A 27,992-nucleotide genomic window follows, 5' to 3' on the forward strand; every position below is an offset into this window, starting at 1 on the left:
AGGGCTTTCCCCAACAAAGTTCCATGGCATATATTTCCCATATATTGAATGAGCTAGATCTGCAACTTTAAAGTTTCAGCAACAATATGTGGAAAATATGCATAAGGTAAGAACATTTTTATCAAGAATTAATTATTGTCAAAACTGTATTTAAGTTAATTTTCAGTGTGCCCAGACTTTTCTGAGCAAATCAGATGAAACAGAAATTTGTTTTCTTTTTTTTTCTTTTTTAAAATGTTTATTTATTTACTTTGAGAGAGACAGAGAGAGCACTATGCGTGTGTGGGGTTGGGAGTGGGGTGGCAGAGGGACAGAGAGAATCCCAAGCAGGCTCCCTGCTGGCGGCCCAGAGCCCTATCCCACAAACCGAACTGTGAGATCATGACCTGAGCCTAAATCAAGAGCCGGTCGACAAGCGACCGAGCCACCCAGGGACCCCTCTTCTTCTTTTTTTTATTTAAAGTTTATATTTATTTTGAGAGAGAGAGAGAGAGAGAGAGAGAGAGAGCGCACACGTGAGCAGGGAAGGGGCAGAGAGAGAGAGCGAGAGAGAGACAGAATCCCAAGCAGGCTCCACACTGTCAGCGCAGAGCCCAACTTGGGGCTCGAACCGACAAACTTTGAGATCGTGACCCAAGCTGAAATCGAGAGTCAGATGCTTAACCGTCTGAGCCACCCAGGCACCGCGAAACAGAGTAGTTCTAAGTAAAAAGAGTAAGAGAATTTATAGCCGTGTCTTTGCAAGGGCTTTTTGGTATGTCTCAGAAATTGTGAAACAAAGGACTGTAATGAGTGGAGGACCAATCCTTTTGCAGGCCAGGTGGTTTCCAAAGGGACTTACTTGAGTTGTCAGCTGATTGATAGGTCCTTAACTGATGATGAGAGATTGTTGTGCAATTGTTGGCTGACCTCACCTCATGGAAGGAATTCAAAGAATGAGATCACATAGCACATTCAATCTTTTTTTGCTCCCATCCTCTTTTTTTTTTCTTTTCTGATTTTGGGTTTTTTTTTTTTTTAATGGAGAATAATTGACATACAATATTATATCAGTTTCAGGTGTACAACATAGTGATTTGACACTTGTATACATTACAAAATGGTCACCACACTAAGTCTAGTTACCATCTGTCACCATACAAAGTCGTTACGATATCATTCACTATATTCCCTATGCTGTACATTAAGTCCCCGTTGTCTTATTTATTTTATAACTGGAAGTTTGTACCTCTTCACCTATTTCATCCATACTCCCTTCACTCCCCTCCCCTCTGGCAACCATCAGTTTGTCCTCTGCATCTATGAGTCTGTTTCTATTTTGTTTTGTTGGTTTTGTTTTGTTTTGTATTTTTAGATTCCACATGTAAGTGAAGTCATACGCTATTCATCTTTCCCTGTATGACTTATCTCACTTAGCATGATACCCTCTAGGTCCATCCATGTTGTCACAAACGGCAAGATGTCCTTTCTTTGTGTGGCTGAGTAACATTTCATTACCATATCTTCTTTATCCATTTATCTATCGATGGGCACTTAGGTGGCTTCCATATCTTGGCTATTGTAAATAAAGCCCTGATGAACATATGCCTTTTTGAATTTGTGTATTTATTTCTTATGTTTTGATTAATGCCCAGAAGTGGAATTGCTGGGTCATGTGGTATTTCTATTATTATTTTTTTTTTGAGGAAACTCCATACTGTTTTCCATAGTGGCTGCACCAATTTGCATTCCCACCAACAGTGCGCAAGGGTATTAAAAATAGAACTACCATATGATGCAATAATTCCACTACTGGGTGTTTACCCAAGGAAAAAGAAGAAACTAATTTGAAAAGATATGTGTGCCCCTATGTTTATTGCAGCATTATTTACAATAGCCAAGATATGGAGGCAACCTAAGTATCCATTGATAGACGAATGAATAAGGAAGATGTAGTGTGTGTGTGTGTGTGTGTGTGTGTGTGTGTGTATCTGCATATTAACACAATTATTCACACACACACACACACACACACACACACACATACACAATGGAATATTACACACCCATAAAAAGGATGAGAGCGTGCCATTTGTGACAACATGGATGGACCTAGAGGGTATTATGTTAAGTGAAATAAGTCAGGCTGAGAAACACAAACACCACATGGATTTCACTCACATGTGGAATCTAAACAGCAAAACAGGGGCACCTGGGTGGCTCAGTCGGTTAAGCGTCTGACTTCGGCTCAGGTCATGATCTCACGGTCCGTGAGTGCGAGCCCCGCGTCGGGCTCTGTGCTGATGGCTCAGAGCCTGGAGCCTGCTTCAGATTCTGTGTCTCTCTCTCTCTCTGACCCTCCCCCATTCATGCTCTGTCTCTCTCTGTCTCAAAAATAAATAAACATTAAAAAAAATTTTAAAAATAAAATAAAAAACCAAACCAAACAAACAAACAAACAAACAAACAAAAAGCAGAATCAGACCTGCAAATACGGAGCACAAACTGATGGTTGCCAGAGGGGAGGGAGGCGGGGGTATAGGCAAAACGGGTGAAGGCAAGTGGGAGATACCGGCTTCCGGTTGTGGAATGAGTAAGTCGTGGGAATAAACGGCACAGCATGGGGTAGATACTCAATGAGATTGTAATAGTATTGTATGGTGGTAGATGGTAGCTATACTTGTGGTGACTATAGCGTAAAGGATAGAGTTGAGTCACCATGTTGTACACCTGAAAGTAATGTAACATTGTGTGTCAACTATACTTTAATTAAAAAAAATAAAAATAAAATAAAAGGTTTTCCCCAAAACTCCAAAGAAAACCTACAACTCCCCCCAAAACAAACAAACAAAAAATCAAACCACACAGAAAAACAGTGCACGAGGCTTCCCTTTCCCCCACATCCTCTCAGACACAGGTTATTTCTTGTCTTTTTGACAGTAATCATTCTGACAGGTGTGAGGTGTTACCTCATTGTGGTTTTGATTTGCATTTCCCTGACAGTTATTTATGTTGAACATCTTTTTGTGTGCCTGTTGGCCACCTATATCTCTTCTTTGGAAAAAAATGTCTACTCGGGACCTCTGCCCATTTTTTAATCAGACTGGTGGTGGGTTTTTGTGTTTGTTTGTTTGTTTGTTTGTTTGTTTTGTTTTGTTTGTTTGTTGGATATTGAGTTTTATGGCTTCTTTATATATTTTGGATGTTAACCCCTTATTGGGTATATCAGTTGTAAATATCTTCTCCCCTTCAGTAGGTTGTCTTTTTGTTCTGTTGATGGTTTCCTGTGCTGTGCAAAAGTTTTTTAGTCTGACGTAGTCCAACTTGGTTTGTTGTTGTTGTTGTTGTTGTTGTTGTTGTTGTTGTCGTCCTCGTCTGAGGAGACAGATACAAAAAAATCACTAAGACCAATGTCAAAGAGCTTACTGCCTGTTTTCTTCTAGGATTTTTATAGATTCAGGTCTTGCATTGAAGTCTTCAATCAATTTTGAGTTTACTTTTGTATATGGTAAAAGAAAATGGTCCAGTTTCATTCTTTTGCATGTAGCTGTCCAGTTTTCCCAGCACCATTTATTGAAGAGACTGTCTTTTCTCCATTGTATGTTCTTGTCTCCTTTGTTGTAGATTAATTGACCATACAAGTGTGGGTTTACTTATGGGCTCTCCATTCTGTTTTACTGATATATGTTTCTGTTTTTGTGCCAGTATCATACTGTTTTGATTCCTACAACTTTGCAGTATAACTTGAAATCTGGGAGCACAATACTTCCAGTTTTGTTCTTCTTTCTCAAGATTGCTTTGGCTATTTGGGATCTTTTGTAATTCCATACAAATTTTAGGATTCTTTGTTCTAGCTCTGTGAAAAATGACATTCATTGGTAGTTTTGATAGGGATTGCATTGAATCTTTAGATTGCTTTGGGTAGTTTGGACATTTTAAGAATATTAATTCTTCCAGTCCACGAGCATGGTGTATCTTTCCATTTATTTGAGTTGTCTTCAATTTCTTTTAGCAGTGTCTTATAGTTTTCAGAGTACAGGTCTTTCATATCCTTGGTTGACTTTATTCCTAGGTATTTTATTCTTTTTTTTTTTTTTTTTTGGTACAGTGGAATTTAGGATTGTTTTCTTAATTTCTTCTTCTGATAGTTCATTATTAGTGTATAGAAACACAACAGATTTCTGTATATTGGTTTTGTATCCTGCAGCTTTACTGAATTCATTTATTAGTCCCAATAGTTTTTGGTGGAGTCTTTGGGGTCTTCTATATACATATAGTATCATGTCATCTGTGAATAGTGACACTTCTACTTTTTCCTTTCCAATTTGGATGCCTTTTATTTCTTTTTGTTTTCTAACTGCGGTGGCTAGGCTCATCTGCTTCTTTAGATTAAAAAAAATGGAAATAGCATTACAATTAAAGCAGAATCCTGCCCCATATTTGCACACATATTTGCATACTTCTCCATGAAAACATTAATTCATTTAAAAAAATCCCACCCACCTCTTCTAAAGACTCATTTCCAACCAAATTTTACTTTACATGTTGATTAATTATTTTTCAAAAGTTTTACTATCTTTGCTATTCTGAGCAACTGGGTGTCATGATCAACAATTGTGGTGATGAAAACTTAAAAAAATGTGGAGTCTTAGCACAGTGAATAAAAATCACAATGAATAAAATAGCATTTCAACTTGTTTATATATTTTTGTTGCAAAGAAACACCATAGGGTTCCACAAAAGATGTTGAGGATAAAAGATAGTTTACATTCAGATAAAACTATGTGAGGGAAGGGGGATGGAGATATAAGTTCGTGGAGATGAACTGTGGATGTCAATTTTCCAACTTAATGGAGAGTTTTTTGGTGTATTTTTAAACACATGATGATGGGTGTCAAATTGCCAGGATATTTAGATTTCATTGGATACCATAAAAGTAGTGATGTTAAGGTTTTGTTCTAAAATGTCAACACTTACAATGTAGCAGAAATGACATATTTACTATTTGGACTTAGAGTGAGATGTTTTAGATGTCAACTTCCATGTGTGAGGGGATATACAGTTTCTCAGAATTGTTTGAGAGGGGTTGTGAGCAAACACCGACTACTTCCCATCTAAGCTGTTCTCCTCTGCTGGATAGGATTCTACAGTATCCCACTAACTGGTCTCTCAAAAGACCACCTTGCCCCATCCAAAACTTTCTCCGCACTGCAGCAAGAGTGATCTCTTAAGGTGCAAATCTGATCACATTAATCCCTTGCTTAGAAAATTTTCAACGACATCCCATTGTGCTTTGAAGTAGGGCTAAAATGCTTAACCCTGGTTTACACAGGCTGAGATTTATGATACCTGTCTGCCAACCATGATGATCTCAAACCAGCCTTTCACTCTTGCTCGACCTGCCATATTTCAGACCCTCTTAGGTAATATTGTCCCCACCACTGGACGTTTGAACATTGCTGTACCCTTGGCCTGGAATGCTCTTACCTTCTTCCTTCCACTAGGTATGCCCTACATGTCCTTCAGGTCCCAGCACCCTGCCATTTTCTTGGGAAAGACTCCCTTGACTTCCCAGACTAATTCATATCCCCCTTGAGAGTTCTCATATAGCATTGTGTACCTTTCTCTCATAGCACTAGTCATATTTGCCATCTTATATGTGTTAGCAGGTATGATACTTAAAGCATATCCACGAAGATTCAAGAGTGATTTTTTTTTTTTAGTTTTTATTTAAATTTTAGTTAACGTACAGTGCCATATTGGTTTCAGGAGTAGAATTCAATGATTCATCCCTTACATACAATACCCAGTGCTCATCACAACAAGTGCCCTCTTTAATACCCATCAACCACCTAGCCCACACCCCCCACACCCACTTCCCTCCATCAACCCTCAATTTGTTCCCTATCATTAAGAGTCTCTTGTGGTTTGCTTCCCTCTCTCCTCTTTCCCTCTCTTCCCATATGTTCATCTGTTTTGTTTCTTAAATTCCACATATGAGTGAAATCATATGGTATTTGTCTTTCTCTGATTGACTTATTTTTCTCAGCATAATACATTCTAGCTCCATCCACGTCATTGCAAGTGGCAAGATTTCATTCTTTTTGATGGCTGGGTAATATTCATATATATATATATAGAGAGAGAGAGAGAGAGAGAGAGAGAGAGAGAGACAGAGACAGAGAGAGAGAGACAGAGAGAGAGAGAGACAGACACACGCACCCCACGTCTTCTTTATCCATTCATCAGTCGATGGACATTTGGGCTCTCTCCATAGTTTGGCTATTGTTGATAATGCTGCTATAAACATCGGGGTGCATGTACCCCTTTGAATCTGTATTTTTGTATCCTTTGGGTAAATACCTGGTAGGGAAATTGCTGGATCATAGGGTAGTTCTATTTTTAGTTTTTTGAGGAACCTCCATACTGTTCTCCAGAGTGGCTGCACCAGTGTGCATTCCCACCAACAGTGCAAGACGGTTCCCGTTTCTCTGCATCCTTGCTAACACCTGTTGTGTCTTGAGTTGTTAATTTTAGCCATTCTGACAAGTGTGAGGTGGTATCTCATCATGGTTTTCATTTGCATTTCCCTGATGATGAATGATGTTGAGCATCTTTTCATGTGTCTGTTAGCCATCTGGATGTCTTCTTTGAAAAGTGTTTACTCATGTCTTCTGCCCATTTCTTCACTGGGTTATTTGTTTTTTGGGTGTTGAGTTTGATAAGTTCTTTATAGATTTTGGGTACCAACCCTTTATCAGATATGTCATTTGCAAATATCTTCTCCCATTCCATGGGTTGCCTTTTAGTTTTGTTGACTATTTCTTTTGCTATGCAGAAGCTTTTTATCTTAATGAAATCCCAAGAGTTCATTTTTTGCTTTTGTTTCCTTTGCCTCTGGTGACGTGTCTAGTAAGAAGTTGCTACGGCCAAGGTCAAAGAGGTTGCTGCCTGTGCCCTCCTCTAGGATTTCGATGGTTTCCTGTCTCACACTGAGCTCTTTCATCCGTTTTGAATTTAATTTTTTGTGTATGGTGTAAGAAAGTGGTCCAGTTTCATTCTTCTGCATGCCGCTGTCCAGTTTCCCCAACACCATTTGTTGAAGAAACTGTCTTTCTTGCATTGGATATTCTTTCCTGCTTTGTAGAAGATTAGTTGACCATATAGCTGTGGGTCCATTTCTGAGTTTTTTATTCTGTCCCATTGATCTAGGTGTCTGTTTTTGTGCCTGTACCATACTGCCCTGATGGACTGCAGCTTTGTAATATTGCTTGGAATCTGGAATCATGATGCTTCCAGTTTTGTTTTTCTTTTTCAGAATTGCTTTGGCTATTTGGGGTCTTTTGTGGTTCCATACAAATTTTAAGATTAAAAATGCTGGTGGTAGTTTGATAGGGATTGCATTAAATGTGTAGATTGTTTTGGGTAGCATAGACATTTAAACAATGTTTGTTCTTCCAATCCATGAGCATGGAATGTTTTTCCATTTCTTTGTCTCCTCTTCAATTTTGTTCATAAGTGTTCTATAGTTTTCAAAGTAAAGATCTTTTTACCTCTTTAGTTAGGTTTATTTCTAGGTATCTTTTTGTTTTTGGTGCAGTTGCCTAAAGTCAACAGAAGAAGGGAAATAATAAATATTAGAGCAGAAATAAATGATATAGAAACAAACAGACAAACAAAAATCAGGAGAACAGATCAATGAGACAAAGAGCTGGTTCTTTGAAAAGATTAATAAAATTGATAAACCTCTAGCCAGACTTATCAAAAAGAAAAGACAAAGGGCCTAAATAGATAAAATCACAAATGAAAGAAGAGAGATCACAACCAACACCACGGAAATATAATTATAAGTTAATACTATGAAAAATTATATGCCAACAAACTGGGCAATCTGGAAGAAATGGATAAATTCCTAGAAACTTACAAACTACCAAAACTGAAACAGAAAGAAGAAGAAAATTTGAACAGATCCACAGCCAGAAAAGAAATTGAATCAGTAGTAAAAAATCTCCCAACAAACAAAAGTCCTGGGCCAGACGGCTTCCCAGGGGAATTCTACCAGACATTTAAAGAAGAGTGAATACCTTTTCTTCTTCAACCATTCTAAAAGATAGACATGGAAGGAAAACTTCCAAACTCATTCTATGAAACCAGCACTACCTTTATTCCAAGACCAAAGACCCCACTAAAAGCGAGAATTACAGGCCAATATCCCTGATGAACGTGGATGCAAAAATTCTCAATAAAATTTGTAGCAAGTCGAATTCAACAGTACCTTAAAAGAATTATTCAACATGATCAAGTGGGATTTATTCCTGGGCTGCAGGGCTGGTTCAATATTCACAAATCAATCAATGTGACACACCACATTAATAAAAGAAAAGATAAGAACCATGTGATCCTGTCAATAGATGCAGGAAGAGCATTTGACAAAATACAGCATCCATTATTGATAAAAACCCTCAAGAACATAGGGATAGAAGGAACATGTCTCAACATCATAAAGGCCATATAAGAAAGACCCACAGCTAGTATCATCTTCAATGGGGAAAAACCGAGAGCCTTTCCCCTACGGTCAGGAACAAAACAGGGATGTCCACGTTCACCACTGTTATTTAACATAGTACTAGAAGTCTTAACCTCAGCAGACACCAAAAGGAAATATAAGGCATCCAAATCGGCAAGGAAGAAGTCAAACTTTCACCATTCGCAGACAACATGACACTCTATGTAGAAAACCCAAAAGACTCCACCAAAAAAATTGCTAGAACTAATACATGAATTCAGCAAAGTTGCAGGATATAAAATCAATGTGCAGAAATCTGTTGCGTTTCTATACACCAATAACGAAGCAGCAGAAAGAGGAGTGATTTTTAAAAAATTCAAAATTACAGTTCCTCCACATGCATTCCCAAGCCATCCACTCAATTCCTTTTGAATGACAGAACAGCTCTTTGGCCTCCGTTCATTCCTTCCTACACTACAGTTTATGGGTCACTCTCCATGCTCTGAGTTCTCCTCACTTGATGAGTCTTGACACTAAAAAAGGACACTTTTCTGTTTCATGCACCTGGCTGCGACATCCAAGAGTCATAGTTTTCAAGAGGATGGTCTTTGTCAGGCCCCATAGAAGAAAGAAAAGGGAGGAGGAGGAGGAGGAGGAGGAGGAGGAGGAGGAGGAGAAAAAGGAGGAGAAGAAGAAGGAGAAAGAGAAGAAGCGGGAGGGGATGGAGCGAGGGAGGGAAGGGGAGAAGGAAGAGGAGGAGGAGAATGAGGCCAAGAGTTATACCCTTTATTCTCTTTGGACGTTTCTTGTTGCACTGACTGCCCGGATCCCTGAACTCTAGAGCCATACTTGACTTGAAACAAGCACTCAGTGAATACTGGTTGATCCTTTGCAGCTCTGTACTATCCATTCCTGGAAGGGAATGTGCACAAAGAGCTTTTTCTGCCACCTGAATGGATGCCAGGACACTGGGGTAGGGGTGGGGTGAGTCCCCTTGATGGATATGACAGAGTTTATTCCTCAACGTTTGCATGGGGAATAATTTCTTTATGGTCTGTGGTCACCCCTTAGATTATGCACTGAGTTAGGGCAGGGTCTACTTCTGCTCTGATGTGCAGGCGGAGGCTCAGCACATACTATAATAAGTGGAATGTAGAGGGTACAGCTCAACTCCTTGTTGGATAAATTAGAGAAGTTCCTCATTTTGTCTGGGGAAGGCCCTCGGAGCTCCCCCAAGTTCACCAGGATGGAATTTCCTTCCCCGTGGGGGAGAAGGAGGGAAGGAAAAGATAAAACATATCTTTCCTTCCCAAGGGAAGGGATCCCCTGTACACCTGGCCCTTGGAGGCTAAAGGAACACTTGCATTTGGAGAAGGCTGGAGGTTAGTTACGAGAGAGGCAGCCCAGGAAGGAGGGCCATAGACAAGTAAGCAAAGGCTTCAGGGCTCACTGAGGTCCTGTTGGGTTGGATTGGGCTGGTCTGGCTCCTGAGGGAGAACGTGGACTCGGTCACCCGGGTCAAGGCATTATAGGGCAGGACGCACCCTTATTCCAGGCACAGAGGTGGCAGGTCAGGAGAGACAGACTTGTGCTCCTTTCAAGGGCTTCGTTCCTAGGAGGTGGCAATGGCAATGGCTAGGCTCTGAGGAGGCAGGGCTGGGAGAGGAGCCTGCACATTACAGAGGCACTGTACTCACCATGGCAGGGAACACAATGTCACCTCAGGAGAATGCCAGAACTTGGAATCTTCCAAAACACTACCACATACACTCTCTCAGGGGATTCTCACAGCCTCCCAGTGAGACAGGCAGATGACTCCGATTGACAGATGAGGAAATAGGGGTTCTCCAGGGAAGTGCGACTTTCCCAGGCAAACACAAGGGAACCCAGGTATCTTAGTTATCTCAGGCCACTGTAAGGAATACCACAGACTGGGCAGCTTAAACAACAGACCTTGATTTTCTCATAGTTCTGGAGGCTGGAAGTCTGAGATCAGGGTGCCAATGTGGTTGGTTTCTGCTGAGAGCTCTCTTCCCAACCTGTAGGTGGCTTCCATCTCTTTGTGTGCTCACAGGACCTCTTCTTTGTGCATTTGGAGATGGGGGAGAGGGGAGAAAGAGAGACAGTGAGAGAGAGAGAGACAGAGACAGAGACAGACAGAGCACTACCTGGCATCTCTTCTCAGAAGGACACTACTCCTTATCGGATCAGGGCCTTATGATCTCATTTAACCTTAATTGCCTCCTTATAGGCCTTATCTCCCAATACAGTCATTGGGATTTAGGGCCCTGGCATACAAACATATGTACGTACATTCATACAAACACTGGGGAGACAAAATTCAGTCCATAGCACCAGGTGCTCTGTAACAGAGCCTTAAAGAACATGGTTCATTTTATTACTGCTGCCTCTACTCAAAGTGTACACAGTTTGATGCATTTTGAAAATTGCATCCACCCAGTGACTGACCCAGCCCTTTGTCAAGCTACAGAACATTTCTGTCTTCCCAGGAAGTACCTCTGACTGCCTTGCCACTTGCTCCTGCCTCCCTGGAGGCAACCGCCCTCAGAATGTCCTGTGCCACAGATCCTTTTTGCCTCCTCTTGCATTCTGTATCAGTGGAATCATACGGTGTCACACTCTGGCATCTATCCTCTCTCACTTGGCATATTGTCTGTGAGACACACCTATGGGGTTGTGAGGGTCAGGGGCCCACTGGTTTTTACTGCTGGGTGGGATCGCCACAGGGTAGGGATTCACAGCAAGCCCCTTATCCCTTCTCCTGCTGATGGGCATTTGGGTTGGCTCCAGTGTGGGGCTATTATGATGAAAGCTGATGGGAACATTGTTGAGTGAGTCTCCTTCTTTATGTTCCATTCTCCTAGGTAAATAAGTAGGAGAGCCAGGGCTGGGTCTCAAGGTAGCTGGATGATTTGTTGAAAATGACTGCATGCACATATTTAAAGCTGTTCTGACAATTCACACTCCTATCACCAATTCTCAACATGAGAACCATCCTAACCCCGACCCAAGGCAGAGAGAGGCTGGCAACCACTCGAGGCTGGCCACACCCCGAGTCCCACATTTGTACTGAGCCTGCTGCCACCCAGCTCCCCCAGAGGGACTTCCATGAGTTACAGAGTGTGCCGTAGGCAACCGGGTCTGTGAAGGACCGAAGGAGGACATGCTGACACTTATCCAGCCCAGCAGTACCCTGAGTCGGGGAAGCATGAGTGCCACGTTGAGGTGATGCTCCAAAGCGCCGTGTGAACCCAAAAGGAGCCACCTGCACTTTTGAGGTTTCAGTGGGCAGGTGGACACAGAGGGGGCTGGCAGCCAGGAAGAAGCTGAGAAAGTACTGTCCCCCAGGTAGGAGCAGCCAGCAAGGAGATGGGGGGTTCAAAAAGGGAGGAGAGGGCCCGCCTGGCTGCCCAAGAGCCTGTGGAGGGCTTGGGGCAGGGCAGGGAGCCCCCAGAGGCTAGGAGCAAGAGCCGGGTGTGTGAGGAAAGGGGGTGGTGGAGGAAGACGGCTGTTGAGCAGCCAGAGAAGTCTTCGGCTGGCTGGGACCTGGTCTGAAGCCACAGTTTAGGAAGTGTGGATGGGCACTGCCTGGTAAGAAGGTAGGAGGGAACTTCAGGCTCTCCCTGGAGGAGACAGGAGGGGCCCGTTTGGCTGTGCAGGGCTTGGGCCCTTGGCGTTTGTGGTGCAAAGCAGAGAAGCTCTTCCTGGGTTGTGAGCAGACAACACTCTCACTCAACCTGTGGAGGTTAAGGGACACACCTGAGGTCAAGTGAAGCAGCCAAGTGAAGGGAAGCACCGAGACCTCCCTCTGCTGCCATGCCCATGTTCTATGTGCTCAGCTAGGCTGGCCATCCCTTGGACTTTATTCCCAACAGCCACTACTAGAGGAAGTATGTTATGGGAGCGTCCAGTCACCTAGTGGCCCGGGCCCTCTGTGAGTCTTGATGGAAGCATCTCTGCGCCACCCAAAGTGAAGTGTTTCTGTGCTTATTTCTCCACGTGGTTAACATCTACTGGGTGCCGGCTCTGTGCAGGGCCCAGTACTGGAAATCAGGGGGACCAAGCCAAAAGATGGAAGACCCTGGGAGCTGGGCCAAGCAGGTGGCACAATTACAATTCCTTTACCTCTACCAGGGAGCCCAGCTGCCCACAGGGCCTGGGTGGCAGTGGGGGTAGGAGGAAGAGGGCAGAGTGTATATCTACCTGGGTGTCACACAGGCCTCTCAAATGCAAGCATGGCCACAAGAACTCATCCCCACCCCCGTCACCCCACTTCCCAACACCCTCTCTCACAAAAGGTGAGAGGAAAAGAAAGATAACTGTTGGTGTGATTCTCCATGTCAGAGAAGGACCCTCCCATCCTCTGGGCCCACACACAAGTGAAAAATATGGGACCCTGCTTGAGCCCTCCCTGTGCCTTCTCCCTCCCTAGAGATTGTATCTTCTCCCTTTCTCTTTAAACCCTCTGCCTGAAGAGACCGAGGCCATCACTGTCTGGTCTGGCCGACCGCAGAAAACCCCGTCTGCTCCAGGCTTACCTCCCTGCTGCCCAGTTAACCACACAGCAGGTCTGATCCTTGCCACCCTCTCACTTCAAACCCATCAGGGCCCTCCACAGCCCTCAGGGTAAAGGTCCCAGGCCCGTGGCAGATGGCAGCAGGCTGACATATTCAGGTGCTTGCTCAAAACAAGGCACTGAGGGCCTCCTCTGGGCCAGGCTCTGGGATGAGGCCCTGGGATGAGAAACATGGGCAAGGCCCCTTCTCCTGGGGAGCTTGCCATCTGGGGAGGGAGACCCTGATGCCCCAAAGCAGAGACCCAAATCTCTGCTTTCTATCTATCATATGATGACATATAAATCAATGCTGCTAATGTAAATATGAATGGAGAGTATTCCAGGTTCCACTTTTGATGTGGGTGGCTGGGCAGAGGAGGCCTCTGGGAGGAGAGGGCATTTCTGCTGAGACTTGAATGAGGAAGAGGAGGAGGAGGAGGAGGAGGCCACCACCACAGGAAGTTCTTGGGGTGGGTTGTCCCACACAGAAGCAGAGGGAAGGCAGAGGCCACAGATGGGAAAGAGCTGGGTATGGTGCTCTGGGGTCAGCTGATAAGGCCAATGAATCAGGAGTTTGGTGAGAGGTGCTGGGGGTGGGTGGTATGGGAAGAAGAAGACCATAAGAGGAGGCCAGCTCCCGGGGGGGTGGGGGTGGGGCAAAAGGGGCTTTTGGCCAGGGAAGGGACTTTGGAGTTTCCTTAGTCTAAAGAGATGGGGAGCCACAGGGAGGACTTGTCACCGGGGAGGAGCATGGTCTGGTGCTGTTGCAGAGAGTTTGCCCTGGCTTCCCTGTGGGTGGGAGTGAAGTAGAAAGAGAGGCCAGAGTGGAGGCTGGGAGAGCAGGAGACCATGGAGACGTGGAGAGGGCCAGCAGTCATCGATTAAAGTGGATAAAATCCCACATTGGGTTAGATTGGGCGTAAGGAACAAAGGAGAGGGGAGAAAGAATCCTGGCATCTTTGCTGGAGCAACCAGGTGGAAGGTGGAGCCCTTGGGGGAATCCCGGGGAAGAAGCAAGTGTGTCGAGGAGGATGAAATGCTCCTGTTTGGACATCTTCATTCTGCAATTCCCATGGGGCATCGAAGCGTGCAGTTTGATGAGGACATGAGGAGCTCAGGGAAGGGGGTCCCACCCCACCCAGAGACAAAACATTTGGAGCCATCAGCGGGCAGATGGTCCCTCGGATGAGAGGACTTTGGGCGAGAATGGCGTTGGAGGCACCAAAGGTCCTGGGGCTGAGGCTGGGAGCCCACCTCCACCGCACTGAACTCAAGCAAAGGAGAAGGAGGAGGGAGTTCCAAGGATGGGCAGGCAGGGAGGGAGGAGATTAGCCCAAAGGTGGGGGCTTACAGAAGCTGAGAAAGGAAAAGGTTGTGAGAAGGAAGGAGGGTCAACTGTGCTGAGAGGTGGAGCAAAATGAGGGCTGAAAGGTGACAAAGGAAAAGTAGTCAAGGCATCACAGTCCAGCCCTAGCGGGGGGAGGGAGTAGTGGGCACCCCAAGGTAGAGCCAGACAGTCCTGGACTTGGAGTCAGCAGGTATGGAAGGAAGGAGAGTAGGAAGAGACGAGGCTGAAAACAGAGGGAAGGAATTGACAGTCGGTCTGCAGGCCAGCTGGCTGGCTGGGGACACGGGACCCATGTATGTTCCCACGGGAGCACCCTGTCTGAGGAAGGACCCCAGATAAATCATGGCAGAAACCAAGAAAGAGGACAATGTGGGGTGCGAGCCATGGCAGGGCTAACACCAAGGTTTGGTGGACAGAAATTCTCACTGTGGGTGTTTAGAGCAGCAGTTCACCTGTATTAGGAGAGCCTGTCTTGGCCCTCAGTGGGGAGAAGGGGAGGGGGTCCACACACGAGGCCGACTGGGAAAGCTGGTTTGTGACAGAACACTTGTGCTTCTTCATTTACCCAGCATTTACCACCTGACAGACAGGAAAGTCGGGAGAGTAAGACCATATGGGCCAGTCAAGCTCCCACTATGAGACCAACTCCAATGTGGCCTGTTTCTGGGCGATGGGTGAGTGTAGAAAAAAATGAGAGTGCCTTTGCCCTTGATGCTAGGAACTTTCTCCCAGTAACAGGCCAAGGAGGCTTCTCAGCAGTGGGGAGGAAATGAGCAAAGGAGATTCATAGAAGAGGAACTGGGAATGGCCAACACACTTGTGCAAGGATGCCCAACCTCACTGCCGACCAGGGAAATGCAAGGCACACAGTAATGAGGTAGCACTTCTCCCCATGGGAGTGGGCAAGTGGTCAAGGCTGGACAAGGCCAAAGGCTGCTCAGGCTGTGGGGGCACACAGGACCACACCTATGCTGCTGGTGGGAGTGAACACAGGTTCAGCCACTCATGGGAGATAACAGATTAGCAACACCTGGCCATGGCTTTGATGGGCACAGCCCAAGTCCCAGAAAAACCACTTCTTGGTGTACGTTCCAGAGCCTGTTGGGCCGACAGCGGCTAAGACAGGCATGCGTGGGGTGCTGGTGGCAGCAGTGTCTGTAACAGTCAAAGACTGGGAACAGTGTGAACGCCCATCCACAGGGTCATAGACAAATAAACCAGGGCTGTGATTCAACAAGGAGCATGAGTGAGCTGGACACTCAGGAAAACCTTGACCGGTATAGCTTGAGTGTGAAAGGCAAGTCACAGAAGAGGATGTCTGGCCAGATGCCAGGCAGGCAAGGAAAGAGAAGCCAACAACGCTGGGAGGTGTGACCCCAAGGGAACCTGTCTGCCATCTGACCGGTGGATAGGCTGTCCACATGGCCCCAGACTCCCATGACAGGATGGGTGCAAGGTGGCGAGACCCAGAGGGGCTGGCACTCCATTTTGAGTTGTGGCAGCACTGCCTTGGTACAGTGACTAGCCTAGGTAGCAAAGGAAAGGGGAAGGATCTGTAGAAGAAGACTGACTCCGGGCCAGACAGAGGTCTCTGGGGAGGCACAACACCCATGCTGCTCTCAGGGGCCAAGAGAGCAGATGTCTCAGAGCTCATTAGGCTGGTGAGAGCACAGGGGGGCAGGGGACACATCCAGCGCTTCACGCCCAGCCCACTGGCTCTCCTGTACACACCCTCAGGTAGAGACCCCAGTTCTGTCCCTCCACTGATGCCCAGAGAAGGGGCAAGGACTTGCCCAAAGGACACATGGTAAGATACAGGCCCAAGGGGTTGAGCTCTAAGTAGCAGAAGCCCGTTCTTGGGATTGGGACATGAAGTGAGCAAAACAGGAAAGTCCTTGACACCCTCCTTGGGGCAGGGCCCTGGCACTGGGGCAGCGACGCATCTTGGCCCGTCGTGTGCCCACAGCGGCCACGGCCCCCGCGCGAGTATGGGGACTGCTGACCCCCGGTTGCGGTGGTGTGTGCGAGCGCTCATGTGCGCAGGTGGCATCTATTCCACGTAGTCGCACCTGGACGAAGTGCTTCTCGCCTAGCTGGGACAGGACCCGTTCTGGGTGGAGTGGAGGAGGGGCGGAAACAGGTGAAGGAGCCCCAGAACGCTCCCCCATCCCGCGCTCCACCCATGCCAGAATGCAGCGCTGGCGGGCGCATCTCGGGCCTGCCCAGCGGCTCTCTGGTGGGCACCCGGGGATATGGACCCCTCGCCAGGCTGACGCCCCGAGAGCATGTTCCGGGAGGGGCGGGCGGTGGGCAGGGTTGGGTCTAGGATGGGGGCACTGGCTCTCGGGTCCCCAGGGTCCCCACCTGTGCCAGCGCCCCCTCGGGGGCGGGGGAAGGAGCAGGTGACGTCACGCGCGGTCCCGGGGTGCCCGCGGCGGTGGCCACAGCCTGGCCGCGTGACCCGCGCGCGCCAATGGCCCGGCGGTCTCCGGGGCGACGCGGAGGGTCCGCGCTCCGCCGCCACTGCGCCCCCGCCCCGAGTCCGCACTGCAGAGAGTGGTGGCGAGCAGGCGCCGGCGCGCTAGCCCACGTGCCGCGCTGAGAGAGGGACAGGGAGAGGAAGAAGGAGAGGGAGTGAGAGGCAGCCAGGAAAAGAGGGGCGCACGACCCCGCTGCCGCTCGGCGCAGCCCCTGCGCCCCACCTGCTGGGACCTCGACGAGGAAGGACCCCGACCCAGAGGAAGGTAGGTACCAGAACCGGGGAGGGTGCGCTCAGCCCTCCGGGAGTCCCGCCCGCCCGCCCCAGTAGGACTGCGGCAGCCCGCGGGGGCGAGAGGGACGCGGTGGGGAGGGGGCCGTGGCCCCGGCAGGCGGGTGGAAGGCGGGGCAGGGGTCTAGCCTGGGCTGCAAAGGCACCGCCCCGGGGGAGGAGGGTCACCTGGGGGGTGGGCGCAGAGGGGCGGGGGGCGGGGGGCGGGCCGCTTAACCTCGCTCTCGCCTCGTTTGTATTCACAGGCTGTGGAGACCTGGGCGGTTCTCTCTGAGTCCTAGACTCCCTCACTAATTCACCCCCCCCCACCCCCTCCACCCTGCCCAGTGTCACCCTGGTCCGCGCCGGGAACCGTTTCCTACGGCTGATATTAACCCCGCGCCGGCGGAAATTGCACGCGATGGCGGTGACGTTGCTGCGGGACTGGTGCAGGTGGATGGGCATCAGCGCTCGAAGGGGTCTGCTCATTCTGGGCATCCCGGAGGACTGTGATGAAGCCGAACTCCAAGAGTCTCTGGAGGCCGCCCTGTGGCCCATGGGTCACTTCACCGTGCTGGGCAAAGTGTTTCGAGAGGAGGATAATGCCACTGCAGCCCTGGTCGAGCTTGACCGGGAAGTTAACTATGCTTTGGTCCCCAGGGAAATCCCGGGCACCGGGGGTCCCTGGAACGTAGTCTTTGTGCCCCGTTGCTCAGGCGAGGAGTTTCTCAGTCGCGTGTTCCACTTCCTGGAGCAACAGGGGCAGACGGTGGAGAGTGTGGCTGGGGCCCTGGGGCTGGGACTGCGCCGGGTGTGCTGGCTCCGATCGGTCAGTCAGGCAGTCCAGCCCTGGGTGGAGACCATGCGGTACCAGCGCCTGGGCGTGTTTTCTGGGAGGGATCAGCCCGCCCCGGGGGAGGAGTCCTTTGAGGCCTGGCTAGACCACACCACAGACATGCTACATGTATGGCAGGGGGTCTCAGAAAGGGAGAAGAGGAGGCGGCTGATGGAAGGCCTTCGAGGGACGGCCCTGCAGCTCGTGCACGGGCTCCTGGCAGAGAACCCTGCCAGGACGGCTCAGGACTGCCTGGCGGCCCTGATCCAGGTGTTTGGAGACAACGAGTCGCAGGCAACCATCCGGGTGAAGTGTTTGACAGCTCAGCAAGAGTCAGGCGAGCGGCTCTCTGCTTTTGTGTTGCGGCTGGAAGTTTTGCTGCAGAAAGCCATTGAGAAGGGGGCCCTGGCCAGAGCCTCAGCTGACCATGTACGCCTGAGGCAGGTGCTCACCAGGGCCAACCTTACTGAGCCGCTGGATGAAGCGCTGAGGAAGTTGAGAATGGTTGGGAGGTCTCCAAGTTTCCTAGAGATGCTGGGGCTTGTTCGGGAGTCTGAGGCATGGGAGGCCAGTCTAGCCAGGAACGAGAGAGCCCAGGCAGAGGAAGGGGCTGGTGCCCGGGCCAATGCCCAGGCTGATGCCAGAGCCGGTGCTAAGGCGGAGGATGACAAGGTGGAGGAGAAGGAGCAGGAAGAGCGGGAGTCTGAGGAGGAGGACAGTGACGATCATGACGCTGTCCTTGCGGGCCTAGGTCAGGCAAGACCCTCAGAGGCCCCTGGGGGCCCCACCCCCGCCCAGATGGGCAGCGCTTCCAGGGAGGGCCCGGGAGGTCCTGGCTGTGAGCCAGAGGGCCTCGCCCAGGCAGGAGACCAGGAGACTGGGGAGCCCCTGGAGGAGGGGCTCAAGCCCATCCCAGAGGAGTTGGGAAATGAGGACGGGGCTGGGGAGATGAGCCCCCCCAAGTCCTCCTCGGGCAAATAGGCTCAGAAGGCCCAGAGGCCCCCTCTCCTCTCAGACAGCAGAGCTCTGGAGGCAGGGGGAGGCCACGCCAGGGCAGCAGCCTCACCCCACATGTGGAGCAGGGCCAAGGGAAGCACCCACCCAGCCCAAGCCAAGCTCCAGGGCACTCCACCACCCCCACGGGGACCTGATCACCACCATCAGCCCTTCCAACGGACCAGGATGACCATACTTGATGCAGAATGGGGCAGGGAGAGGTGCCCCCTCCCATGGCAGCTGAGGCAGCCCCAGCCCCAGCCCGAAACCCTGCCAGTTCAGGCAGCCAGCCTGGGAAGCACCCCTGAGTGGCTGGCCCTAGCCTAGGTGAGGGGCACCTGAAAATGTGTGCCACCCACACTGGCCTGGGAGATGTTAGGAGCCGTCTCAAGGGTGCCAGCCCCTCGGGCCGCCCAAGAGGGGGACCCTCATTCACTGACCCCTGGAGCACGTCGCTCCATGCTCTGGGAAGCCCACTTGTGTCTCTGTAGGCCCCTCAGTGACCCCCGTGTCAAGTGGCACCCCCCCTCCCCCGCTCCCCCTACACACACCCTAGTTACCATTCCCGTGCAGAGCCTTGAGGTGTGCAGGAGCCCGCAGCGGGTGTCCTGGCCTAACGAAGCAGCCTCCTCTCAGCCCGGGTGTGTGCCACGAGCTTCAGTGCGAGCCCAGGCTCTGCTCGCTGTCGTCCGGTGTCGTGAGCTCAGCCTCTGCTTCCTCGGTGTAGATTTAGGCCAACTGCTGCTTGTTCTTGTGGAGATGTATGTGTGTTCTTATCTGAGCAGCCGCCCCCACCCCACCCCAGAGACCTCTCGAGCCCAATCCCAGGAGATGGCGGGAAGGACAGAAGAGAGCATGGCTGGTGCTCACCCCGTGACCTCAGGAAGGAGGAACTGGACCAAGGACAGAGGTGGCCTGTGGGAGTCTCCACGGAAACCGTGCTGTGATGTGCCACTCTCTTGTTACTTGTGACTCAGTTTCTTCGGCTTGTCCAAGTGCCCCGTGCTGCGTTTTCCAGCATCCTGTGACTGTCCTGTGCAGGCCATAGGGCAGGGCCAGGCCCCAGCATGTCAGCCAGAGTGGAGAGTGCCCTAGAGTGAGGGGCCATGGCCAGCATCCATCATCTTGGCCAAGGGCCGATCGTGGGGCCCTCAGGAAGGGAGACTATGGCAGGAGGGCCACGGTGTTGGGGGAAACAGAGGCACCTCATTTGGGACCCCAAGAGGAGGGGGTCCGTGACCTATGGGCTGTAGTGGCCGTCAGACGTTCCTCTCTGTGTTGTCATTCCCTCTCTTCAATGGTTTCAGTAAATGTTTCTCTTCAATAAATTTCATTGAATGTTTCAGCCGAGTCTTGCCTCTGCTGTGGGCAATTGAGGGAAGGGTCTACGGGGGTTGGGAGAGGGAGCCAGAGAAAAGATTCTTGTTCAGCACCCATGGGAGGCTTCTCCAGTGACAGGGTAGGGTAGGCACTTTGACAGGAAAAATAGGATGTGTTGAGGGCCATTGTTCTATTTTATAGGTGAATTATAAAGTTTTGGGGTTCCATTGGTCCTCATCTTGGGTTGGTCCTGTCACCTTTGCTTTTTGAAATGTGTGAGGTTTTTCATAGTTTTCTCCTTTACTAGGGGGAAGTGTACACTGGCATCCAGCTCCTGGGATTGAATATTGTTTCAGGTGCATGATGCATGGAGTGGGGCCACGCAACAAAGAACTGTCTTGTCCCAAAGGGTTATAACATCCTTGGTGAGAAAGCCAAATTAGACTGATGGGGTTTTAATTTTTTTATTTTCAGTTTTTGTTTCAATTCTGGTTAATTAACATACAGTGTTATGTTTGTTTCAGGTGTACAGTATAGTGATTCAACACTTCCATACATCACCCGATGCTCATCAGAAGGGCCCTCCTTAGTCCCCATCATCTATTTGACTCATCACCCACCCACCTCCCCTCTGGTAACCATCAGTTTGTTCTCTATAAATAAGAGTTTGTTTCTTGGTTTCTCATGGAATACTACTCGGCAATCAAAAAGAACGCAATCTTGCCATTTGCAGCAATGTGGATGGAACTAGAATGGATTATGCTAATCAAAATAGGCAGAGAAAGACAAAAGTCATAGGATTTATCTCATATGTGGAGTTTAAGAAACACAACAGATGAACATAGGGGAAGGGAAGGAAAATAAGATAAGAACAGGGTGGCAACAATGGTGTGGTACTGGGGTATGTTCAGGGTTGCATCCAAGATAGGCTGTGTGACTGGAACTTAGCACAAGCTGTGGCTGGCTGAGGCACCTAGAAACCTCAGGGAGTCCCAGGAATAATTAGGTTCAACTTTGAAGGGAGGGGAATGGGCATCCGGTAGTACCTGAGGCTCCAGAATCTGTGGAAGGGCTGCATGGCTCAGGGCATGCAGGGCATAAATTATTCAAATGATACACAAACACACACACACACACACACACATCACATCTTCTTAGACTGATAGGGTTTTTAAACAAACAAAAAAAACCCATATTGGTTTTAATTTCAGGTATTCTAAGTGTGACAATCTCATTATGGAACAATAATGAAAAAAGTTACTAAGCGACAGAAAAACTCTAGGCTCTAGAGCTGTGTGTGTGTGTGTTTGTGTATCAAAACCTGGATTGCAAGTAATTTGTTCTTCAGGTGTTCCACCAGACAAGCAAACATTTCTAATAAATTGTAACTTGATAAATGAGCTATGTCTGGCAATACTAGTATGTGACACCGAACGTCACATGATCATAACTCAGCCAATGGTGCTCTCTCTCTCTCCTCTCTCTCTCTTGTCTCCCTCACACCAGCTACGAAGCTTCTCATATACACACATGCACACGCACACACGCACACGCGCACACACACACACACACACACGCACATCCATACACCCTGGAATAATATTTAACCATAAAAAGGATGAAATCTTGCCATTTGCAACAACATGGTTCTAGCTAGAGAGTATTATTTTAAGTGAAATAAGTCTGTCAGAAAAGACAAATACCATATAATTTCATACATATATAGAATTTAAGAAACAAAATGAACAAAGGGGGAAAAATATAGAGAGAAATCAAGAAGCAGACTCTTTTTTAAATTTTATTTATTTAAATTCATGTTAGTTAATATACCGTGTAGTTTTGGTTTCAGGAGTAGAACCCAGTGATTCATCACTTCCGTATAACACCAAGTACTCATCCCAGCAAGTTCCCTCCTTAATGACCATCACCCATTTAGCCCAAACCCCATCCACCTACCCTTCATCAGCCTTGGGTTTGTTCTCTGTACTTAATAGTCTCTTACGGTTACTGATCACAAATACATGGGATAGCCCCTCACCACAGACTCTAGCATGCAGCTCCTCGTATGGGCACCCAATGTCATGACCAGGCCATTCCGTGACTGTTTGGTTCTGGGATTACACACATGAACTCTCTGAGCCTGTGGATGCCCTGAGCCATGCAGCCCTTCCACAGATTCTGGAGCCTCAGGTACTACCGGATGCCCATTCCCCTCCCTTCAAAGTTGAACCTAATTATTCCTGGGACTCCCTGAGGTTTCTAGGTGCCTCAGCCAGCCACAGCTTGTGCTAAGTTCCAGTCACACAGCCTATCTTGGATGCAACCCTGAACATACCCCAGTACCACACCATTGTTGCCACCCTGTTCTTATCTTATTTTCCTTCCCTTCCCCTATGTTCATCTGTTGTGTTTCTTAAACTCCACATATGAGATAAATCCTATGACTTTTGTCTTTCTCTGCCTATTTTGATTAGCATAATCCATTCTAGTTCCATCCACATTGCTGCAAATGGCAAGATTGCGTTCTTTTTGATTGCCGAGTAGTATTCCATGAGAAACCAAGAAACAAACTCTTATTTATAGAGAACAAACTGATGGTTACCAGAGGGGAGGTGGGTGGGTGATGAGTCAAATAGATGATGGGGACTAAGGAGGGCCCTTCTGATGAGCATCGGGTGATGTATGGAAGTGTTGAATCACTATACTGTACACCTGAAACAAACATAACACTGTATGTTAATTAACCAGAATTGAAACAAAAACTGAAAATAAAAAAATTAAAACCCCATCAGTCTAATTTGGCTTTCTCACCAAGGATGTTATAACCCTTTGGGACAAGACAGTTCTTTGTTGCGTGGCCCCACTCCATGCATCATGCACCTGAAACAATATTCAATCCCAGGAGCTGGATGCCAGTGTACACTTCCCCCTAGTAAAGGAGAAAACTATGAAAAACCTCACACATTTCAAAAAGCAAAGGTGACAGGACCAACCCAAGATGAGGACCAATGGAACCCCAAAACTTTATAATTCACCTATAAAATAGAACAATGGCCCTCAACACATCCTATTTTTCCTGTCAAAGTGCCTACCCTACCCTGTCACTGGAGAAGCCTCCCATGGGTGCTGAACAAGAATCTTTTCTCTGGCTCCCTCTCCCAACCCCCGTAGACCCTTCCCTCAATTGCCCACAGCAGAGGCAAGACTCGGCTGAAACATTCAATGAAATTTATTGAAGAGAAACATTTACTGAAACCATTGAAGAGAGGGAATGACAACACAGAGAGGAACGTCTGACGGCCACTACAGCCCATAGGTCACGGACCCCCTCCTCTTGGGGTCCCAAATGAGGTGCCTCTGTTTCCCCCAACACCGTGGCCCTCCTGCCATAGTCTCCCTTCCTGAGGGCCCCACGATCGGCCCTTGGCCAAGATGATGGATGCTGGCCATGGCCCCTCACTCTAGGGCACTCTCCACTCTGGCTGACATGCTGGGGCCTGGCCCTGCCCTATGGCCTGCACAGGACAGTCACAGGATGCTGGAAAACGCAGCACGGGGCACTTGGACAAGCCGAAGAAACTGAGTCACAAGTAACAAGAGAGTGGCACATCACAGCACGGTTTCCGTGGAGACTCCCACAGGCCACCTCTGTCCTTGGTCCAGTTCCTCCTTCCTGAGGTCACGGGGTGAGCACCAGCCATGCTCTCTTCTGTCCTTCCCGCCATCTCCTGGGATTGGGCTCGAGAGGTCTCTGGGGTGGGGTGGGGGCGGCTGCTCAGATAAGAACACACATACATCTCCACAAGAACAAGCAGCAGTTGGCCTAAATCTACACCGAGGAAGCAGAGGCTGAGCTCACGACACCGGACGACAGCGAGCAGAGCCTGGGCTCGCACTGAAGCTCGTGGCACACACCCGGGCTGAGAGGAGGCTGCTTCGTTAGGCCAGGACACCCGCTGCGGGCTCCTGCACACCTCAAGGCTCTGCACGGGAATGGTAACTAGGGTGTGTGTAGGGGGAGCGGGGGAGGGGGGGTGCCACTTGACACGGGGGTCACTGAGGGGCCTACAGAGACACAAGTGGGCTTCCCAGAGCATGGAGCGACGTGCTCCAGGGGTCAGTGAATGAGGGTCCCCCTCTTGGGCGGCCCGAGGGGCTGGCACCCTTGAGACGGCTCCTAACATCTCCCAGGCCAGTGTGGGTGGCACACATTTTCAGGTGCCCCTCACCTAGGCTAGGGCCAGCCACTCAGGGGTGCTTCCCAGGCTGGCTGCCTGAACTGGCAGGGTTTCGGGCTGGGGCTGGGGCTGCCTCAGCTGCCATGGGAGGGGGCACCTCTCCCTGCCCCATTCTGCATCAAGTATGGTCATCCTGGTCCGTTGGAAGGGCTGATGGTGGTGATCAGGTCCCCGTGGGGGTGGTGGAGTGCCCTGGAGCTTGGCTTGGGCTGGGTGGGTGCTTCCCTTGGCCCTGCTCCACATGTGGGGTGAGGCTGCTGCCCTGGCGTGGCCTCCCCCTGCCTCCAGAGCTCTGCTGTCTGAGAGGAGAGGGGGCCTCTGGGCCTTCTGAGCCTATTTGCCCGAGGAGGACTTGGGGGGGCTCATCTCCCCAGCCCCGTCCTCATTTCCCAACTCCTCTGGGATGGGCTTGAGCCCCTCCTCCAGGGGCTCCCCAGTCTCCTGGTCTCCTGCCTGGGCGAGGCCCTCTGGCTCACAGCCAGGACCTCCCGGGCCCTCCCTGGAAGCGCTGCCCATCTGGGCGGGGGTGGGGCCCCCAGGGGCCTCTGAGGGTCTTGCCTGACCTAGGCCCGCAAGGACAGCGTCATGATCGTCACTGTCCTCCTCCTCAGACTCCCGCTCTTCCTGCTCCTTCTCCTCCACCTTGTCATCCTCCGCCTTAGCACCGGCTCTGGCATCAGCCTGGGCATTGGCCCGGGCACCAGCCCCTTCCTCTGCCTGGGCTCTCTCGTTCCTGGCTAGACTGGCCTCCCATGCCTCAGACTCCCGAACAAGCCCCAGCATCTCTAGGAAACTTGGAGACCTCCCAACCATTCTCAACTTCCTCAGCGCTTCATCCAGCGGCTCAGTAAGGTTGGCCCTGGTGAGCACCTGCCTCAGGCGTACATGGTCAGCTGAGGCTCTGGCCAGGGCCCCCTTCTCAATGGCTTTCTGCAGCAAAACTTCCAGCCGCAACACAAAAGCAGAGAGCCGCTCGCCTGACTCTTGCTGAGCTGTCAAACACTTCACCCGGATGGTTGCCTGCGACTCGTTGTCTCCAAACACCTGGATCAGGGCCGCCAGGCAGTCCTGAGCCGTCCTGGCAGGGTTCTCTGCCAGGAGCCCGTGCACGAGCTGCAGGGCCGTCCCTCGAAGGCCTTCCATCAGCCGCCTCCTCTTCTCCCTTTCTGAGACCCCCTGCCATACATGTAGCATGTCTGTGGTGTGGTCTAGCCAGGCCTCAAAGGACTCCTCCCCCGGGGCGGGCTGATCCCTCCCAGAAAACACGCCCAGGCGCTGGTACCGCATGGTCTCCACCCAGGGCTGGACTGCCTGACTGACCGATCGGAGCCAGCACACCCGGCGCAGTCCCAGCCCCAGGGCCCCAGCCACACTCTCCACCGTCTGCCCCTGTTGCTCCAGGAAGTGGAACACGCGACTGAGAAACTCCTCGCCTGAGCAACGGGGCACAAAGACTACGTTCCAGGGACCCCCGGTGCCCGGGATTTCCCTGGGGACCAAAGCATAGTTAACTTCCCGGTCAAGCTCGACCAGGGCTGCAGTGGCATTATCCTCCTCTCGAAACACTTTGCCCAGCACGGTGAAGTGACCCATGGGCCACAGGGCGGCCTCCAGAGACTCTTGGAGTTCGGCTTCATCACAGTCCTCCGGGATGCCCAGAATGAGCAGACCCCTTCGAGCGCTGATGCCCATCCACCTGCACCAGTCCCGCAGCAACGTCACCGCCATCGCGTGCAATTTCCGCCGGCGCGGGGTTAATATCAGCCGTAGGAAACGGTTCCCGGCGCGGACCAGGGTGACACTGGGCAGGGTGGAGGGGGTGGGGGGGGGTGAATTAGTGAGGGAGTCTAGGACTCAGAGAGAACCGCCCAGGTCTCCACAGCCTGTGAATACAAACGAGGCGAGAGCGAGGTTAAGCGGCCCGCCCCCCGCCCCCCGCCCCTCTGCGCCCACCCCCCAGGTGACCCTCCTCCCCCGGGGCGGTGCCTTTGCAGCCCAGGCTAGACCCCTGCCCCGCCTTCCACCCGCCTGCCGGGGCCACGGCCCCCTCCCCACCGCGTCCCTCTCGCCCCCGCGGGCTGCCGCAGTCCTACTGGGGCGGGCGGGCGGGACTCCCGGAGGGCTGAGCGCACCCTCCCCGGTTCTGGTACCTACCTTCCTCTGGGTCGGGGTCCTTCCTCGTCGAGGTCCCAGCAGGTGGGGCGCAGGGGCTGCGCCGAGCGGCAGCGGGGTCGTGCGCCCCTCTTTTCCTGGCTGCCTCTCACTCCCTCTCCTTCTTCCTCTCCCTGTCCCTCTCTCAGCGCGGCACGTGGGCTAGCGCGCCGGCGCCTGCTCGCCACCACTCTCTGCAGTGCGGACTCGGGGCGGGGGCGCAGTGGCGGCGGAGCGCGGACCCTCCGCGTCGCCCCGGAGACCGCCGGGCCATTGGCGCGCGCGGGTCACGCGGCCAGGCTGTGGCCACCGCCGCGGGCACCCCGGGACCGCGCGTGACGTCACCTGCTCCTTCCCCCGCCCCCGAGGGGGCGCTGGCACAGGTGGGGACCCTGGGGACCCGAGAGCCAGTGCCCCCATCCTAGACCCAACCCTGCCCACCGCCCGCCCCTCCCGGAACATGCTCTCGGGGCGTCAGCCTGGCGAGGGGTCCATATCCCCGGGTGCCCACCAGAGAGCCGCTGGGCAGGCCCGAGATGCGCCCGCCAGCGCTGCATTCTGGCATGGGTGGAGCGCGGGATGGGGGAGCGTTCTGGGGCTCCTTCACCTGTTTCCGCCCCTCCTCCACTCCACCCAGAACGGGTCCTGTCCCAGCTAGGCGAGAAGCACTTCGTCCAGGTGCGACTACGTGGAATAGATGCCACCTGCGCACATGAGCGCTCGCACACACCACCGCAACCGGGGGTCAGCAGTCCCCATACTCGCGCGGGGGCCGTGGCCGCTGTGGGCACACGACGGGCCAAGATGCGTCGCTGCCCCAGTGCCAGGGCCCTGCCCCAAGGAGGGTGTCAAGGACTTTCCTGTTTTGCTCACTTCATGTCCCAATCCCAAGAACGGGCTTCTGCTACTTAGAGCTCAACCCCTTGGGCCTGTATCTTACCATGTGTCCTTTGGGCAAGTCCTTGCCCCTTCTCTGGGCATCAGTGGAGGGACAGAACTGGGGTCTCTACCTGAGGGTGTGTACAGGAGAGCCAGTGGGCTGGGCGTGAAGCGCTGGATGTGTCCCCTGCCCCCCTGTGCTCTCACCAGCCTAATGAGCTCTGAGACATCTGCTCTCTTGGCCCCTGAGAGCAGCATGGGTGTTGTGCCTCCCCAGAGACCTCTGTCTGGCCCGGAGTCAGTCTTCTTCTACAGATCCTTCCCCTTTCCTTTGCTACCTAGGCTAGTCACTGTACCAAGGCAGTGCTGCCACAACTCAAAATGGAGTGCCAGCCCCTCTGGGTCTCGCCACCTT

The 27,992-nt window shown here is 51.0% G+C and overlaps 2 protein-coding genes across 4 annotated transcripts; one reads left to right on the forward strand and one right to left on the reverse strand.

The window, feature by feature from the left end:
* Positions 1–16,922: 16,922 nt before the first annotated feature.
* Positions 16,923–20,294, forward strand: LOC122235347 (paraneoplastic antigen-like protein 6B). Of its 2 annotated transcripts, none has more exons than XM_042974317.1 (2): positions 16,923–17,153; positions 17,425–20,294. In XM_042974317.1, exon 2 carries the CDS (start codon positions 17,580–17,582, stop codon positions 18,972–18,974), a length of 1,395 nt encoding a protein of 464 aa, XP_042830251.1. In that variant the 5' UTR covers positions 16,923–17,153; positions 17,425–17,579; the 3' UTR covers positions 18,975–20,294. The 2 variants fall into 2 exon arrangements, with proteins under 2 accessions (XP_042830251.1, XP_042830252.1); XM_042974318.1 differs by having other exon boundaries at positions 17,507–20,294.
* A 3,266-nt stretch (positions 20,295–23,560) lies between these two features.
* LOC102957943 (PNMA family member 6A) lies at positions 23,561–26,932 on the reverse strand. 2 transcript variants are annotated; one of them, XM_042974314.1, is made up of 2 exons: positions 26,702–26,932; positions 23,561–26,348 (listed from the first exon to the last, which is right to left on the reverse strand). In XM_042974314.1, the coding sequence occupies exon 2, from the start codon at positions 26,273–26,275 to the stop codon at positions 24,881–24,883; it is 1,395 nt and encodes a 464-aa protein (XP_042830248.1). In that variant the 5' UTR covers positions 26,276–26,348; positions 26,702–26,932; the 3' UTR covers positions 23,561–24,880. The 2 variants fall into 2 exon arrangements, with proteins under 2 accessions (XP_042830248.1, XP_042830247.1); XM_042974313.1 differs by having other exon boundaries at positions 23,561–26,430.
* Positions 26,933–27,992: the final 1,060 nt, after the last annotated feature.

Source organism: Panthera tigris, chromosome X (genome assembly GCF_018350195.1).
Source record: "Panthera tigris isolate Pti1 chromosome X, P.tigris_Pti1_mat1.1, whole genome shotgun sequence".
Taxonomy (NCBI): Eukaryota; Metazoa; Chordata; class Mammalia; order Carnivora; family Felidae; genus Panthera; species Panthera tigris.

Bases quoted from the DNA above. Each gene is read 5' to 3' on its own strand.
- LOC122235347 (XM_042974317.1), top strand. From the start codon at position 17,580: ATGGCGGTGACGTTGCTGCGGGACTGGTGCAGGTGGATGGGCATCAGC.
- LOC102957943 (XM_042974314.1), bottom strand. From the start codon at position 26,275: ATGGCGGTGACGTTGCTGCGGGACTGGTGCAGGTGGATGGGCATCAGC.